General features: G+C 37.5%; 1 protein-coding gene across 3 annotated transcripts; it reads left to right on the forward strand.

The window, feature by feature from the left end:
• The first annotated feature begins 1,741 nt into the window (after positions 1-1,741).
• LOC143881566 (RNA binding (RRM/RBD/RNP motifs) family protein) lies at positions 1,742-17,227 on the forward strand. Of its 3 annotated transcripts, XM_077384716.1 has the most exons (9): positions 1,742-1,901; positions 2,037-2,140; positions 2,457-2,532; positions 10,183-10,248; positions 10,341-10,406; positions 10,539-10,879; positions 12,849-12,972; positions 16,563-16,693; positions 16,822-17,227. In XM_077384716.1, the coding sequence occupies exons 1-8, from the start codon at positions 1,896-1,898 to the stop codon at positions 16,566-16,568; spliced, it is 789 nt and encodes a 262-aa protein (XP_077240831.1). In that variant the 5' UTR covers positions 1,742-1,895; the 3' UTR covers positions 16,569-16,693; positions 16,822-17,227. The 3 variants fall into 3 exon arrangements, with proteins under 3 accessions (XP_077240831.1, XP_077240822.1, XP_077240839.1); XM_077384707.1 differs by lacking the exon at positions 16,563-16,693; XM_077384724.1 differs by lacking the exon at positions 16,563-16,693 and having other exon boundaries at positions 10,341-10,364.
• The last annotated feature ends 932 nt before the right edge of the window (positions 17,228-18,159 follow it).

Here is an 18,159-nt window from a genome sequence, read left to right on the forward strand (position 1 = left end):
AACCATGTATAAACACTCTAAACCACTAATAAGCCAATATAAACCACTTATAAACACTCTAAATCACTGATAGTCTTAGATAAACCACTGTTTACCCTATATAAACGAGTTGTAAACACTCTAAATCACTGATAGGCTTATATAAACCACTGTTTACCCTATATAAACCAGTTGTAAACACTCTAAACCACTGATAAGCCTGTATAAACCACTTATAAACACTATAAACTACTGCTCACCCTGTATAAATCACTTATAAACACTTTAAACCATTGTTAATCCTTGTAAACCAATTATAAACACTCTAAACCACTGGTAAGCCTTAATAAACCACTACTTAGGATTATAAACCACTACTGAGGATTCTTAACCAAAGAAGCTATATAAACCACTTATAAACACCCACTTCAGTAGTGGTTTATCATAGTGAAATAGTAGTTTAACTTAAGAAATTAGTGGTTTACAGTAAAATAACAATGATTATAAAGTGAAAAATAGTAGTTTAAGAATGGAGGCTTTGTGCAATGGAATGGTGGTTTCTAGTGAAGATTTTTGCGATTTCGGAATCTAATAACGTTTTTTTGCAATAGTTGTTGTAAATGGAGGCGTTTTTCAATGCAATGAAGGGTTATGGAGGCTTTGACATCTAAAAATGAGGTTTTCAGCAATAGAATGAAGCTTTTGGCATCTAACAATGGAGGTTTTTGGGTTTTTCATACGTACGTAGGTGGGAGGAAAAAGAAGAAGAGAGAAAAATGTGGGTTTTGGGATTTGTATTCTAAATACAATCATTTCAAAAAGGTGATTTGATAGGGAGGGAGAGAGAGAGAGAGAGAGAGAGAGAGAGAGAGAGAGAGAGAGAGAGAGAGAGAGAGAGAATCAAGGGCATTTTAGTCATATGCACTCTTGATTGGTGATTTACAAAACACCCCTCTTCAAATGTCATAGTCAGTAGAAACCCCTTCTATTTGGTCATTTTCCCTTGATCCAAAGGAGAACGTCCTCAATGGATAGAGTATAACATACGAGCAGGGCCAGATGTGTTTGGTTGCACAAAAGCTAGGCTTTTGTGTAGCTTTTTGGTGACACGACATAAAAAGCCCTTTGTTTGGTTGCCAGTAGAGTAACCTCTTCTTGCTATATTAGTGAAGACACCTATAAGGATGAGAACCAAACACTACCAAATCACTATTCTACAAGGTAACTACAAGAAGACTCCGAGGCATGTCTCCTCCTTGTTTACTACTTCCACCACTTCTCTACAAGGTAAACAACCTACAACCAAGCAGAGGGGTTTATTCAGGAGAAAATTATCCAAGATGGCGAATGATGTGGCCGGATATACTAGCAAGAGATGGGAGTTTCTAAGGAAAGGGTGGGTGGATCTTTTCTTATTTTGTACGACCTTATTTCTCCTAGGCCTGCTTGGTCTTCTCTTTTAATGAAATTGCCTACCATTTCTATAAAAACAAAAATTATCCAAGTAGGATAGCCCATATCCCGGGAACAACTCATCGAATAATTTGTATCCCCACGGAGAACAAGGTGTTATGACTTATCTAGGCCTTTTGATGGTTTTCAAGCATCGTCTTACTAATCAATAGTCATACGTTTTTTTTTACGGGTCGATAGTCATACTTTGCGTGCGCTGGGAGAGAATGTACACGTGTCTTAGCTTTTGATTGATAAGCATAAGCATTACTACATTCTTTCGGCGAGTTTAGCGGGAGTGCCAATATAAAAAAGAAGTGGTGGGAATATAATTGCACTTTTCTTCTTGGGATTTTGGGAATGACCACCGTGTAGAAGTGCGTCTGAAAGTGATAAAAGAAAGACACCGACGCAAAGACAGGGAGAGAAAGAGAGGCAAAGATACGAAATTCCTGTTTGGTAAAATGCAGGTAAATCGAAAACTTTCCTCACGATCTTTTATTTTTTTATTTTTCTAGTAGGTAAGCTGGGAAAATTTTGGATCTTGCTGTCTTTTATCCTATTTTTCATCTAATTTGTGCAAAATTTTATTGTTATTTATTCAGACAAGAACCGTTCAAGTAGGGCATATTTCGGATCTGGCAGGGGAAAGGGAGATCAAGGAATTCTTCTCATTTTCCGGTGACATTGAACACATCGAGATTCAACGGTTAGAATCTTTTCTTCTGTTTTTTTTTTGCCTTTTTATGCATTATCTTTTGAGATTTTTACCTTATTTTACTATATGCTTTGTTAGTTTTATTTTGGTTTAGAGTTTTATGGGTAGAATTTTGGTTTAGGTTTTAGTCATTACTTTAATTACGTTTGAATTCTACCCTTAAAAAAAAAAAAAAAATACTTGTGAATTTTCTTTGCTGTTATCTTAGCATTTGCTTCTTCTTCTTCTTCTTCTTTTTTGGTTTCTGTTTATGGTTTACATATTTTGATGAATTGAGTTTTTGTTAATTTGGGGATTTATTGAGCAGCGGCGTTGGGGAGTCAAAGACTGCATTCGTCACATTTAAAGATCCGAAAGCGCTTGAAATCGCATTACTCTTATCGGTATTTCCTTGGTTTCTTATCAATTCAGTTACGAGTTTTTTTCTTTTAATTTTCAACACATATATGGGTGTGTTGTAGATCACTACTAGACTATATGTTTGGCTCTGGGGTTCAGAGGATTTGAAACAGCATAACACATCATAGATGACCCATGGTACAAAATTCACACCACTTGGTTGATCACAATTGTTCAACCAATGAACTTTTTGATGAGTGCTGAGCTGACAATTTTTATTTTAACTATCAGTTTGATGGGCACAAATTGGAAAGCTAGAATTGTCTGAGTCCTATTAATTTTTGTATCCTGGACCATACATTGTAGGACCCACCTCATGGATAGTTTGAATCCTTCAACTATACATCCCCTGTACAGCGCTGGTGTGCTGTATACCCATTTCGGTTTGTTGCCACTGACCCTAAACAACCTCTTTAGATATTTAGTGCCTGAAATTTTTTAATGTTGTGTTGTAATTTCCCCATTCTTTCTCAGTCTGGAAATTATATTATCCTTGGAAAGTACATAGGATAGTAGCAGATTTCGTTCAGGCGGATGGTAGCAGATGTTTTTTTTTTTTTGAAAATTGGATGGTAACAGATGTTGTTCTGTGAAATTTCATTTATTGGAATCATAGGGTTGGTTTTCCTCCTGTACAATCATAGATTTATTCAATGAGATGCATTCAATGACTAACTTTACTAAACACGCAGTTAGTGAATGAAATATTTGAGAACTAACTTAACTAAGTTCCCACTTGATTTCTTTGATAGCAAATTATGTCTCCTCGTATGGAATATGTAAAATGCTATGATAAATATATTATGTTTCATGTAAAATGCTATTATAAATAGATTATGTTTCGTCTTTGGTTCTCCAAGAGAAGTTGAGAAGCTGTATGTTTTATTTAGGGAGGTGAAATTGAGAATCTCTGCTGGACTTGTTCCTTTGCCAATGATACATGAGGTATGTTGCATGGATTCGGATTTGCGTGTCGGAATCCGACACGGATTCGAGGTGTCGGATTCGGCAAACCCCAAAAAGGATATATATATATATATATATATATATATATATATATATATATATATGAAAATTTTGAGGATGAAGGGTTGAGGCCTTAGAGTTTTTTACTAAGATAGTCGAAGAAGGAGGGAAGGGGGGTCGATGTTCAAGGGCCGAGGTGCTAGGGTTTTTATTAAAAGAGTACTAGTTACCTTTCATATAAAAAAAGGTTAAGAAAGAAACACATTTAAAGGGAGAATATACATGATTCACATTTTAAAAGAGACAATGATGAATCGGAATCGCCCAAAAAAACAGGATTTGTGCAGGACATGGCTACGCCAAGAATCCGGGTGTGTCCCACGGGAATCCATGTACGATTCGCGTGGGGAGACGTGTTGGCATGGATTCAGCATTGGGGGGGGGGGGGGGTGCAAAGAATCCATGGACCACAGTACATGAGCTAGGATACAACTCTGTGTTTTCGAAATATAGGACACATACATATAATGGTATCTCATACCATGAATAAGGCCCACGATATAAATTTATTATAAGAAAATTTCGTTGTATTTAACTTAGGAAAATGAAGTAATACTTTGAGTGTAGATTTCAACTAGATTTAACTTATCTTCAAAAAAATAGCGTATAGCATCTATAAGACTCGTGTACTTAAAATTTACATTGCAACTATGCAACACTAACAAAAAACATGAAGGACATCTAACAAATATTTGGCATAATTGAAGCATAATCGTTAATTTGACAAATAGAAGTATCTATAACGTATCTGGTTCAAGTATCAGTATTGTAAAGTGTTAGACACAAAAAGTGGGGCCTATTCACGTATCTTGGGTAATAGGTGACAGCCAAGTCAACTATGGGTGCAATTAGGATCAAATACAGGTACGGAAAACTATTTGTTATGATGATTTCAAAATAGTAGAGAAAACACACAATCATGTGTCATGTTATCATACAATGCAAGATATAATATCATTATGATGAGAAATCTGGACCATCAATTATTACAGGTTGAATCGACATTGCCATTATCTCTATCTTTGCTAGGGCACCTTTTGTAGATTAATAACAATAATTTTATTGATCAATCATTTTAGTACAAGTGGGGTTAGATTTTGAAGAAGATGGTGGTGGTGGCTGGGTTTAAGAGTGGAGTTGGATGGCTTTTGTGGAAGGGATGTTGGAGGGACCGGAGGTGGTGACCGTGGAGAAGGAGGTTGTGGCTGGCGGGGATAGTTGCCGGAGAAGACTACATGCTCTCTCTCTCTCTCTCTCATGGTTTTAAATCTTGGTTTCGGTTTCGGTCATCAGCGAAACCGAACGTTTCGGCCGAAATTTCCGAAACATTTCGGCGAAGTTTGGTACTTTTCCGACTCAATGTGGATTTTGTTTCGTTTTCCAACGAAACCGAAATATTTTGGCCGAAATTTAAAACCATGCTCTCTTTCTCTGGAAATGCAGCCGAAGAAGATGACCTGGCGTACGTTAAAAGAGATGGCTATCGTGCATGGATAGGACCTAGGGGCGCACAATAGCTCTAGTTCTTCGAGCGGGATTTTTGAAAATCGGAAGCGCCAGCTGGGATGAGGTGGAGAAGTTTGTGTGGCATGGCGGACACATATGGCACTTTTGTTGGATCTGATACAAGTTAGGCTATTGGGTAATGTAATGAGGAATGGGGATGGGTAGCATATAACAGATATGTAAGCTAATCATACTGTTTGTAGGGGGCGGTACTGTTGTAGCCTGTTAGGGGACAACTTGTCCCTTATTTGGCACTTTTTGGAATAAAAAAAATAAAATAAAATATTATACATACATATATATATATTTATATATTTATATCTATATCTATATAGTAGAAGAGAAAATAAGAGAATTTTTTGTAGAATTACACATCACTCTTTTTGACTTTTTTTAACAAAGGCACCCATTCAACACACATATTTTCAATCCTACCCCCTCCTTTATGCTTTTTAACAAAGGCACCCATTAAAGCCAAATAATTTCAATCCTACCCCCCTCCTTTATGCTTTTTTAATAAAAAATCTATAGGGTGATCTTAACCATCCGATTTAAGAGGAACCCAATGGTCTCTCTATATTAGTACAAGTACATGCTATAGTGAACCCAATGGTCTCTCTATGTTATTGTGTGCCCTAATATTCAAACATAAGAAAAGTCATCAAGATAAAGGGATATGAAAATCAATCAAAATCTCAAATCTTGCCACATTGTCTAGCTAACAATTCAGCCTCTTATTTGCCTCCTATATTATATGATCTAAAGATACATGGAACTCACCACACGTGTCTAGGGTTTCTATTTTCATGTTGGTCTCTGTGGCACTACCCCATTTCCTAATCATTTGATTATGAAAACAAAGAGACTCGATCTTAATTGACCTTGACAGCTGTGAAGAGAAAAACATAACACCCTAGTGATTTTTATTGTGACCGTTGCCATTGGGAAAAAGTAATGATATCCCAGCACCATCACATTACCGTTACAATCTCGTAGGAGCCTTATATCCCAGCACAAAGTATCCCTAACTCATTATGGGCATCTTCATATCATTAGAAAGCCCTATAATACCAATGCTAATGATGTTAAAAGGGTTGAGCCCTGTTGGGTCTTTAACATCTTCTCTTGCTCCCATTGGACTCCATGGACTTCATAATCATACTTCACATCATTTATAATACAGATATATTCACCACCTTCATCATCAACTTTACAATATCACTCATTGTCTTCCTCAGCCTTAAGCGCACAACTATGTCCGCTGTTGTCATCACTACCATCACCAGTACTACGAGGTTTAAAATCATCATTAGCAATACCGTGAGTTTTAAAATCATCATTAGCAATGGAATGATTTGTAACACTACTATTACACATATTTAGACTCTTCTTATTTTCGTTATGTTCCTTACGCATCATCAATGTCTGATGGGGACCATCCTTCACAGGGATCTAGGAGTTAGATAGCACGATGTGTCCATCATTAGTGTCAAAGTTTCTTTTTTATTTTAGTCATAGGTTTTAATTGAGCCATTTATGTCACTTTAAGTCCATAGTGGGGTTTTTTTTTTTTTTTTTTTGTCTTTTTCTTTTTAAGTCACTTAAGTCATTTAAGTGAGTTGTGAAATAAGGATAGGGCCGATCTATTTCCCACAACATGTTTAAGTGAGGAGACTGTTTAAGTTACTAAAGGGTATTTGAGTCATTTTCTCTTTAATTCACTTAAGTCACTTCAGTGGATTCATATGAAAGATGGGGCCTATTAGGTTTTGTGATTTTAAAAATAAGGGGAAAGCTTTAAGTCGTAGGTTTTGAAGGAAATGCCTTATTTTTGTAGAAAACAGTTGGGTTTTACTTATTTTTGTAGGTTTGTGTAGGAAGTCTCTAAAAGTTGGGGTTTTGAGTTGAGGGTTCACATATGTTAGGGATTTGAAACCTAGAGTCTTTTATTAGTATATACATAATGTATAGAATTAGGGTTATCACATGTTATGTTATGCTTTATGACATAAAGCTTTGCTTGGAACTTGGAAGATATTACTTCTCCATCGATCTTGAGGTGAGTTCGATCACTCATTAGTGTGAAGCATTCAGTTCTAGTGGTTTGAGGGCCAAGAGTTCTATCCCATCTTCTCTTCTTCATCTTCTGATGTAATATCTTCACCGTTAATAGTTCTACTTGGTTGAACTTGGAGGCTTTTGTTTTTGTTGATTTCAAAATTTAATGTGCTTGTTGATACTTATGTTTGGTTTATCAAATTTGAGAGTCATCTTGAACGGATCTGATCTTAAACTTGATGATCAGATTGAGTTTATCTCAACAATCAGATTTATAGATTGACTTGATTGCACAATTTAATGGTTATTTGATTGATTTCACTGTGAATTGTCAAGACTAACCTAGATTTGAGATTTAAGGGTATATCAAAGGCTATATTTTATTCTATTTATGAAAAGTTTTCTAAAACCCTTGATCGGATAGATTAGAGTGATTTTTATATAGCCGAATGCGTAAAGAACATCTCTCTCCTTGGTCGGATAGATTAGAGTGAATTTTATATTGCTGAATTAGTAAAGAACATCTCTTTTTCTAGTTCTGCATTATTCTTTTATTAAATCTACAACAAAGAATTAATATTACGTATTAATTCTACAAATGTTAGTCCCTTCTTCCCTATTGGACCTGCATTAGTTTTGTATCAGAGTGAGGTTTCAGATGGCTATTCGAAGTAGTGGTACCTATAGAAAGGTTAACTCGTGATCTAATAGGTGAAGTTAGGATGTTTTCATATGAAAGTAGGTTTCTCATGAACACGGTTTTAAATTTATGGTTCGATCGCCACAGAAACGGAAACGTTTCGTTTTCAATTGGAAATTTTAGTGGAAATCCTGTAAAATCATGGTAACATATGGAAACATATGCAAATGATATAATTTAAAGATGAAAGTTCAAAACATTCTAAAATAAGAATAAATACACACTTAGAAACCATCATATAAGCAAAACAACCGTCGATAGGGGCATTACTTACATCGAGGTGGGAGACGAGGACAAAACCAACGACTTCGGTCTTTTATGATTTGTATTTGTCATTTGAGGTTTGAGACTTTGAGAATTGATATGATCTTGTGTCTTTTTTTATTTTTAAGATTATTATCCAATATGCGTGGGTTTGGATGAGAAATAGATGATCAGTATGTGTCAAGTTGGTTAGCAAACAATTCGTATTACGATATTGAATGGCTAATCATGGTTCTTTCTATTTGAATTAATGAATTTGGATGAAAAATGAATAAGTGGATATTTTTTATTCTTTAATTTGTTTATAATTTTTAATATATATATATATATATATATATATATATATATATATATATATATGAGAAAAGTGTTCCTATGCAGCTGCTCAGATAGCTTATCTGAGCAGCTGCTTCAAAAACTCATGTGGCCCCACATTTTTGGGGTGATCCAAAGCATTCATTTGGAAGGCCCTTCCATGGATAGGGTGTGTACAAAAAATGAGCCGTTTAGGATCATCCTAACCCTGCCATTTGTGGAGGGGAAAAATGGTCAGAAACACTGTCTGTCCATTTCCCCCTCAACCTTTGATTGGGTTAGGATGATCCTATAGGGCTGATTTTTGGTACACACCCTATCCATGGAAGGGCCTTTCAAATGAATGCTTTGGATCACCTCAAAAATGTGGGCCACATGAGTTTTTGAAGCAGCTTATCTGAGTAGCTGCGCAGGAACACTATTCTCGTTTGTGAGCAGCTTCTCTGATAGCTTATTTGAGCATGGATTGTTAAATAAGGGTGGGCCCACATTTTGAGAGTGATCCTAAGCATTCATTTGGAAGGCCTCATCATGGATGGGGTGTGTACCAAAAATCAGCTCCATTGGATCATCTTAGGGTGTCCATTTGTGGAGGGAAAAATGGACAGATACCGCTTGTCTACAAATCTGCCCACATTTTTTCCCTCCACAAATGGAAGGGTTAGAATGATCCAATGGAGCTGTTTTTTGGTACACACCCCATCCATGATGTGGCCTTCCAAATGAATACTTATTATGACCCCCAAAATGTGGACCCACCCTTGTTTTAACAATCCATGCTCAGATAAGCTATCTGAGCAGCTGCTCACAAACCATTTCCTCTCTCTCTCTCTCTCTCTCTATATATATATATATATATATATATATATATATATATATATATAGGGACCATTGCAGAGGCATTTCGCGGATGGGCTGTTACACGAGAGAGCAGCCACCTCATGAATAAAGACAATATCTGTTGAAAAGTGAGCCTATGTGGCTGCTCTCACATCTAATAGCCATCTGCAAAATGACTTCCGCGATGGGTCCCTAGCAAATCCCATATATTTATTTCTGAATGAATCTTACAATTTACGATACGATTTTAGATCTGATACGATTTATGATATTTGGGACTTGGCGAGATGTTGAGAACCTCGGTGGAAAACATAGGAAGACAAAGGACAGCCCATAATAACAGAGGAAGAAAGCAGCAAGGTAGCCCAACTCATAATGTTGCCAAAGTCAGACAAACTCACAACATACTCCTACAAGTCCGCTAGCTCATGAGAGCTGAGTAGCTACAGTTTACTGTAAAGCACTAACATTTTTAACCTTTTTTGTTTCTTTTGGATGAATCCACTCAATTTCTCAAACGAGAGTTTGTAATATTTCAAGACTTAAATTACTAATTTAGGAGCAAAAGTGTAGCTTGATTGCCCTGCTCAATTTCCATTACTTGAATGCATGCAATTATCCCAAAAAATGTTTCCATTACTAGATTACTGCCCACGTTAGCAAATTGTTGAGTTCATGCCTAGTCATCCCGCTTTCTTTCAATTCAATACTGACTTGTTACATGGATGAGGCAGGGGATTATTTAATAAATCCTACTATAGTTGTTGGTGGTTTCTTCTCTTCTTCAAACTCCTTGTATTTTTCATACAGAAAATATCTATATGTTATAGAAGATCCATCTTGCACTAGATATTTGTAAAATGGAATTCTGAGCCACTACATTTCCATTAAGCAATATTTACATTTTGAATTGTGGTCTATGCAGGGAGCAACAATAGTAGACCAGATTGTGACTATAGCTCCAGCCGAAAATTATGCTCCAAAAGTTGAGGTGGGAGTAAACTCCAGCTTAGAACTTGACATTTGTTAAGTGGCTCCTTCATGTTAAGTGATTTTTTATATTTCCCATTGCAATTCATGCAGGAGATGACTACAGTAAACCAGGCTGTGAGTGTAACTCCTTTTGAAAACATTTCGCCAAATGTTGAGGTGTCAGTAAACTTCATAACCTCAAGATGTATTTTTTACTGATGCTAAACTTCGTTCTAGAATAAACATAAATCATCATTTTTGTGGACATGACATTCGACAAATTATGTTATTCTTGTTCTCTTCTTGCAGTTTAAGAGTACCTCTCCTAGCAATGGTCGTGTATATGTGAGTAAAGCTCAAGACGTTGTCACAAGTATGCTGTCAAAGGGTTCAGCTATACGACAAGATGCCGTGAACAAGGCTAAAGCATTTGACGAAAAGCATCGCTTGACAGCCAATGCATCTGCTAAAGTTATTTCCTTTGATAGAAGAGTTGGGCTTACAGAGAAAATAACTGTTGGCATCTCGGTTGTTAATGAGAAAGTAAAGTCCGTGGACCAAAGGCTGCATGTCTCTGATAAAACGATGGCAGTCTTAACTGTAGCAGAACAGAAGTTGAATAACACAGGCTCGGCTGTCAAAACGAACAGGTATATGTACCTTTTCTGATGTCTGGAGCAAAGAGCATTGGTCTTTTAGTTTATTATTTCACTATATGGGAATTTAGTCGAACAAGTTAATTAGTGAGTTGATTTCCTGTTGGAGGGAGAAATTCCAAAGGATCAGTTGTGAAAGTGGAAACATAAGATCCATACAAATAGTTTGCTATATGGTTGTCTCTTGGTGGTAATATATATCTAAGAAGCCCCAATAATGACTCTTTCTGCGAAGTTCAAATAGTTTTTGTGTCTTTTTATTTCTTGTTACTAATTGAGTCAGGATAGAGAACCAAACATGATTATCTACTTGGATTTTGCTCTTTAAAGTCTTAGTTGTTTTTGTCTGTTTATTTGTTGAATCTAATTGAGTCAATATAGAGAACTGAACATGATCATCTACCACTTTTCATATTCTTATGTATCTTTCTTTCAGATATGCAAACTAAGAATGACCTATATATCTTAGATATTGACATGCATGTTAGTATCACATGACCCTGGAAAACCTGGCACACTGGTAATGTTGTAAGGTTATAAAACAAATATGATGATATTGAGGTTATTATAAATAAAAAGAATGAGGTAATATTGGGACATACAATAATCTATAAAAGGAATGAGCTAATATTGGGACATACACTTGAAAATTAAATCTAGATTTCTTGAAATGCAATCACACCTTAAAATTGTACAAATATGTAAGCAGAAGTAACTTATCGGGCATATGAAGGGCACATATTGAAACAATAGTGGTTCATAATGATCTGATTCAGCATTTGACCCAAAATGGTCCACTAACCCTAAAAATTTACAAAATACTTTTGTTTTCCGATATGTCTTACTGTGCGGAGTGAGGATTCACTTTTGGCATGATATCTGGCACCATGCCAGGTATTTGCGAGACAATTTCCTGGTGCTGTATAGTCGCTTCTGCGAGATGGGCAAGTGTGGGTGCTTACCTTGTTCAGCAGGACGAAAAATGCGCGTGGGAGGTGCAGCTTTGTAGAAACTTGTTCAACCGTGAGCTTGACATGGTTGATGCTTTTATGGTGAGATTGAACTCCGTATACATCAAGATGCAGAGTGAGGATGTCAGAATCTGGACATGGACTTCAGATGGAAAGTTTTTGGCGTGATCCTTCTACACTTGCGCACCCCCCCCCCCCCCCCCCCCACCGTTCGCATCATTTTTTGGGAGGGTGTGGAACATGCCTGTGCTATATTGGGTTTGTGCTTTTTGATGGATTGCTTGCTTGGATAAAATCCCCGTAATGGATCATCTGAGAAATCGGGAATGGATTATCATCAATGGTTGTGGAATGGGCTATGCGGTGGAAGAGACAATTGATCACCTTTTCATTCATTGTAGCTTTGTTAGGGAGATTTGATTCTTTATCATGGGCCTGTTTGGTGTCAATTGATGACGCCTAATTACATTACGAATTTGAACGGGGCTGGAGTGTTGTGAAGTCTTGCCCTTTTAGCCACTTAATGATTGGTGTGGAAGGAGAGGAACAAGTGGATCTTCAAGGGTACTAGCAGAGGTGCATAGGATCCAACAACAAGCCTTTTCTTCATTGATTCGATGGTCGGCAGTCTTACTCTGACTTCATTGGCGTCTCGGAGCCTACATTGCGTTTCTCATGGGATGGGATTTGTCTAAGAAGTTTATCTTCTCCCAAGATAAAAATGCCCTACCTTTCAAACGAAATTTATCTCCACTTTCGGCAATAGGTTAAAAAACTTTCAAATTTGCCGACACCCAACTGCCTGAGTATTCAATGGATGATTAAAGTTGAAGAATGCAGTTTTAAAATTCCTGATTACTAGAACTATTGGATTTCTATTTACATGTGTGCTCATTTATTTACTCGTGGGTGCTCTTCATGTACCTGCGGCACACTATTCTCCAAATATCTGGCTTCATGCATGAATGGATCTCTTTCTTGTGGTTGCAAAGGTATGTATCTGCGGGAGCAGCTTGGCTAAATGGCGCATTTAGCAAGGTGGCAAAGGCTGGGAATGTTGCAGGGGCAAAAACAAGAGAAAAGTTCCAGTTGGCCGTCTCAAACTTGACTGCAAAGGTGAGTTTCATTCACCCCTCTCTATGTATCATGCTTGTAGTGATTGGTTGTTTATTTGATTTTCGACAAGGTCTTCAGTGGTGCATTACGGCATTATTTCCAGAAATGACCATACATCTTTGTTCTTTGAATGACGTGTTGAACTTTCATTGATGTCATAAAGTTATGAGAAGATGTATATTTGAATGATGCCATTATGCCATTATCACCTTGTATAATTGGAAAAAAAATAAAAATCTGTGGCTATTGTTTTGGATAATCAGCGCACTAGTAATTGACTGATTGTGACCAGTTGAAATCTCCTACTACCATGTCCCAAAGTTTCTGAATTCTTGGTTGCTTAATATCCACTTTTAGTTAGCAATTAAATTGCATTGAATGGCAGTTTTGAACAAGATCCATGTGGCGTCTTGAAGAAAAAAGATTTTGTTTGGCAAAAACACATCCAGGCTATGTAGACAGCGAGGGTAATTCTTTTTTTTTTTTTTTAATTCACAATTGTATTCATACCATGATAATTACATTGGGGACCAGGAGTCCCTACTTGCATTTAAATAGCATGAGAGGTCAGGATGTACCCTAGACCAAAAGAACAACCAAAAGTGAAGTATCCACTGGATCACTACTATAGATTGACATTTTCTTTTCTTTTTTTTTGAAAATTGACAAATATATTCATACCAGCAAAATTACAAGGGGACTAGTAGTCCCACTAGATTTACATAGTATGAATTGCCCATGAGCATTCTCCTTCGCCCAAAAGAAAACCCATTACCCCTTACAATACCCAATAGCCTCAATTGAATCGAATCCAGCAAAAAGTGCCATATTTGTAGGACCCCCCAAGTCAAGATCGTGACCTGCCATGTCACACCGATTTCTCCACTACAATCCGCTGGCAAATTCGATTTTCAAAAATCTCGCTCAAAGGCCCAGAGCTATTGTGCGCCCCTAACCGTGCAGGATTGCTAACCACCCAACATTATCATCCAATCTCCGGTGGCCTCAACCTCGAACCACCACGAAACACCGACTTCTCCCCATTAAAAATATATCAAATCCTTCCACCAAACGCTCCAAAACCTACTTCCACTAACCCAAAAATGATCCCATCCAAAAGTATACTCCAAGCTCTAACCCTAAACCGTAACCCTAAAGACTATAATACTCCCCACCTCCTTCCCCATTCAACCCTGACCCTAACAACCCTAAAACTCCCCTCCTCCTCTTCCTCCTCCTTCAAACCTTAACCCTACAAGGTTCATTGCCGCTATCCACAACCTCCCTCACCTCCATATCCAACCTCCTCCTTTTCCCCTGAATCTGGACACCATTTTCCTTACATCGGCCCTTTCCACAGCCTCCAACGACTCCCCCACCTACTTTCTCCATCATCCCTAACTAGATCCGGCCCCTTCATCATTAAATCCGGCCTTCTCGAGCCCAGCTCCGGCCATTCCGCCCCTCCAGCCATCCACGGCTCCAGGTCTGGCACCCCACGGCCTTTCACAGCCACCGGCAACCTTCACGGTTTTCTCCGGCCCCAGATTCAGCTTCACGGCCTCCATGACTTCAGATCTGGCCTCTACGGTTCCCAATCCAGCCTTCACGGCCCCAGATCCTGCCTCCACAGTCCTAGATTTAGCCACCATGGAAAAGCCATGTTCTAGATCTGGCCTCAACGGATCCCGATTCGGCCTCCGCAGCTCATCTTTTGCCAACAATGGGAGAGACGGTAAAAAGAGAGTCGTCAATGGGGAAAGAGAGGGAAACGAGTGAGAGAGGGAGAACGAGAGAGAGGAAGATGTGGGAGAGAGAGGATGAGAGAGAGGAAGATATGGGAGAGAGAGGGGATGAGAGAGGATAAACCGCCTCCCTCCCTAGGTCGACGCCCTAGGGAGGGAGCTTTTTTTTATTGCCATGATGCAAATATTAGGCCTAAATAAGTGGCATATTTGCCAATTAGTATTTTATTAGGGGTATTTTAGTCATTTGGTTATTTAGAGTTCTTATTTTAGTAGGCAGAAATAAGAGTTCATGTTTTAGTTGGTTAATATTTCCTAAGTTATTTATTTGCTTATATATAGGCCTCTTTACAGCTTATTTTGTAACTTTTGATGATTATTGATATTGAATAAAGATTATTCTCCCTCTAATTCTGTTTTTCTTCTTCTCTCTTCTGATTTCTTCTCCTCTCCCTAAATTCGTCTATTCTTCTGGTTATTTTCGTCTCTTCTTTAGGTTATTTTTGTCTCATCTACCCCTATTCTTCTAATTCTATCTCCTTTCGTCTATTTCTCTCCCCTTTTCTCAATTTTTCTTCACGGTGCTACATCACGCTCTCTTTCAGTGAATAAAATATTTTTGGTAAGATGATTGACATTTTCTTTATACATTACAAAAAATCATCCATCCCAAAAAGTTCCATCCGCACTTCCGTGAGACGTGAGCATCCCAAAGATGCTACCACTGCAATAGATCTATAATGCCATCTGACCACCGCCTACTGATTCCAAAAAACAAATGCCATTTCTAAACTTTTGCGATCTTTCCACGGAGATCCTGAGTGCAATTACAAAAACCAAACCAGCCTCCAAGCTTCGTTCCACTGGTTACATCCTTTCAGACCCCATCTGTACCCCCAGCCGCTCACGAGCTCTTGCCGGTTCGTAGACCACCATAAAAACCATCTATTCATCCACTGCACGACAATGCAAAGGGTTTGATGCGTCCTCGGGTGGTCTCGAATTCTTTTTTTTTTTCAGGTGATTCTATTGACCTCCTTTGTCAAATTGTACACTGGTCATCTTGGAGAGAAGGAAAATATTTTGTGGATGACAACTCCATATGTCTGTTTTGGGAGATATGGAATGAGTGAGAGAAATATAAGGATCTCTGAGGATCACAGGCCAATGTTTTGACTTCCTCCATTTGGTCTTTTTAAATGTTTATCACAGGCCTATGTTTTGCTCTCATGAAATGGCACAGGAAGGTGCTCTCTTATGACATGGAGCCCATCTTCAAACTCACCTCTTAGTAGCTTTCCTCAATTACTCTCCATTGCTGGTGGCTTTGAGAGAGAACATATATTGGGAACTGCCATAGAATATCAACCATTATGCAATTTTTTTTACCGATGCAGCGATGTTTCATGGATTTTGGATCGATTAGAATTATGTTAACATCCGATAAATTCCTTGAGAAAAATATGAATTCATCTACTTCTTTCCTCTCTCAAAGACCATCTTCTCCTTGATTCACCCATTCTTTCTGCCACCATCAATCTCTGAATAGCACCATCCTCGATGGATTTTTCCAGATGAAAAATTTTCTACATAAACAAAAAATAATAAAATCACAAGTAATTATCAGTTTATTTGTACATATAAGTTATTTTTACTTCAGTGTCTATAATATTGACTCTGACCATGAATTTTATTACTTTTCTAATGCTTTCCCTATTGTCTTGAAGCTTTGGCTGTTTTCTTTCTTTTTTCTTTATTTTACCATGATTTTATTACTTTACTAATACGTATTCCTATTATCTTGAAGCTTTGGCTGTTATTCTATTGTTTTTTTTCTGAGTCCAGGAATAACGGAACTTACTGATGTGATTTTGGCAAAATGGGTGATTAATTGTTATCCGTTGTTCGATTATTCTCATGATTGTGATTCCCTTAATCCACTTATGGCAACTGAATTGTCTGCTGTTACATAAAATGTAAGAAGCTGCCTGTTGATTTTGCTGATTAAAAAAGACTCCTGCTCCACTTACAACTTTACTTTATTTATTTATTTATTTTGAATGGTTCCACTTACAACTTTATTGTACTGACTTCTTGAAAATAGGACCCAGCCGTTGTAGCTTAAAACAGTAGCTTTAGTGTGTATGAACTCAATCAACAACACAGTCGCCATAATGTTTTCAAATGGTCCATGAATCTGCATCTGAATTGGAATCTGAAGGCGCTAACTGTGGGGGCCACCTGACAGGCGTGTCAAATTCTTCTATCACTTACTGCTTGATGTGTGCTACATGTGCTTGGTTTTGTATTTTAGCTCTTCCTATTTGTTTTGTTCTATCTTCTTCATTTTTTGGATCTTGGGTATTGAGTGTTATCGCATGACATGGGTGCAATGTATTTTCATGTTGAAATATTCTTTACATTTCTTAGAGAAATTGATAATGAAACACTATTTGTTTCTGTGATTGTTCAATGAATGAAAGCATTCCCATGAGTGCAGTGTATTTTCATGTTGTAATGTTCTTTACATTTCCTTGAGAAATTGATAATGAAAGAGAAAGACTATTTGTTTCTGATTGTTCAATGAAACACTCCCATCATCACATCACTATTTACTTGGTTTAGACATTGAGTGGACTGTCATAGGGATGTAACACTTACTGTGCTTCTAGCAAGGTTTCAAATTTAGGTTTTGGAATGCGTTTCGGTCCTCACCGAAATGAAATCTCAGCCTAAATTTATCTCCTAGAAAAGTTCGATCGAAATTTCGGTAATTTCGGTCGAAATTTCGGGATAATATTAAATAATTATCATAAATCGAGTTTTTGGGGTGAAATCCCTTAAATTTCTGATGAAATTTCGGGATGTCGACTGAAATTTTGAAATTTCGGTCGAAATAAACTAGTATTTCAGGTTTTATCGATTTCGGTTTCGGTATCCACCGAAACCCGAAATTTCGGATTCCGGTCGAAATTTAAAACTTGGCTTTTAGTAGGTGTATTTGTTCTTTTTTTTTTTGAATGGAGATTTTTCATTTAATAAAATAAGGCTATGCCCAATGTCCCAAGGCGATGTTCCACAAGCTTTTCATTCTCCCATTTTCGGAGCAGGCGAAATGGGTGGAACAGATTTATTTATTTATTTATTTTTGAATAATTGGGTGGAACAGAATTACCAGAAGCGAATTCATTTTGCTTCGAGATTTAAGCTCCTATTGCCACTCAAAAGTTGGGCTTTCGAGGAATGGGCAGAGCGGGGTGAGTTCTTTCCTTTTTCTCATTCTCCGTCCAGAAAAGCACAAAAGCACTGGAAAATAGTTGCCGAAGACATAGCCTTTGTTTTCGGTTTTTATGTTAAAAATCTACAGCCTGTTGCTTAGATCATGCTCTGAAGGCTTGATTTTTTTTTTCCCCTTGTTTTCTTCCTAAATCTTAATAGGTGT

The sequence above is a fragment of the Tasmannia lanceolata genome, unplaced genomic scaffold, assembly GCF_043159265.1.
Source record: "Tasmannia lanceolata isolate RefF3 unplaced genomic scaffold, GAP_Taslan_0.1 ptg000002l, whole genome shotgun sequence".
In the NCBI taxonomy this organism is placed as follows: Eukaryota; Viridiplantae; Streptophyta; class Magnoliopsida; order Canellales; family Winteraceae; genus Tasmannia; species Tasmannia lanceolata.

What these genes read in the sequence shown, in the direction of transcription:
- LOC143881566 (XM_077384707.1), top strand. An exon ending in GAACACATCGAGATTCAACG is followed by an intron (nt 2,141 to 2,456) that starts GTTAGAATCTTT and finishes TTTATTGAGCAG; the next exon opens with CGGCGTTGGGGAGTCAAAGA. An exon ending in TCTCAAACTTGACTGCAAAG is followed by an intron (nt 12,973 to 16,821) that starts GTGAGTTTCATT and finishes TCTTGAAAATAG; the next exon opens with GACCCAGCCGTTGTAGCTTA.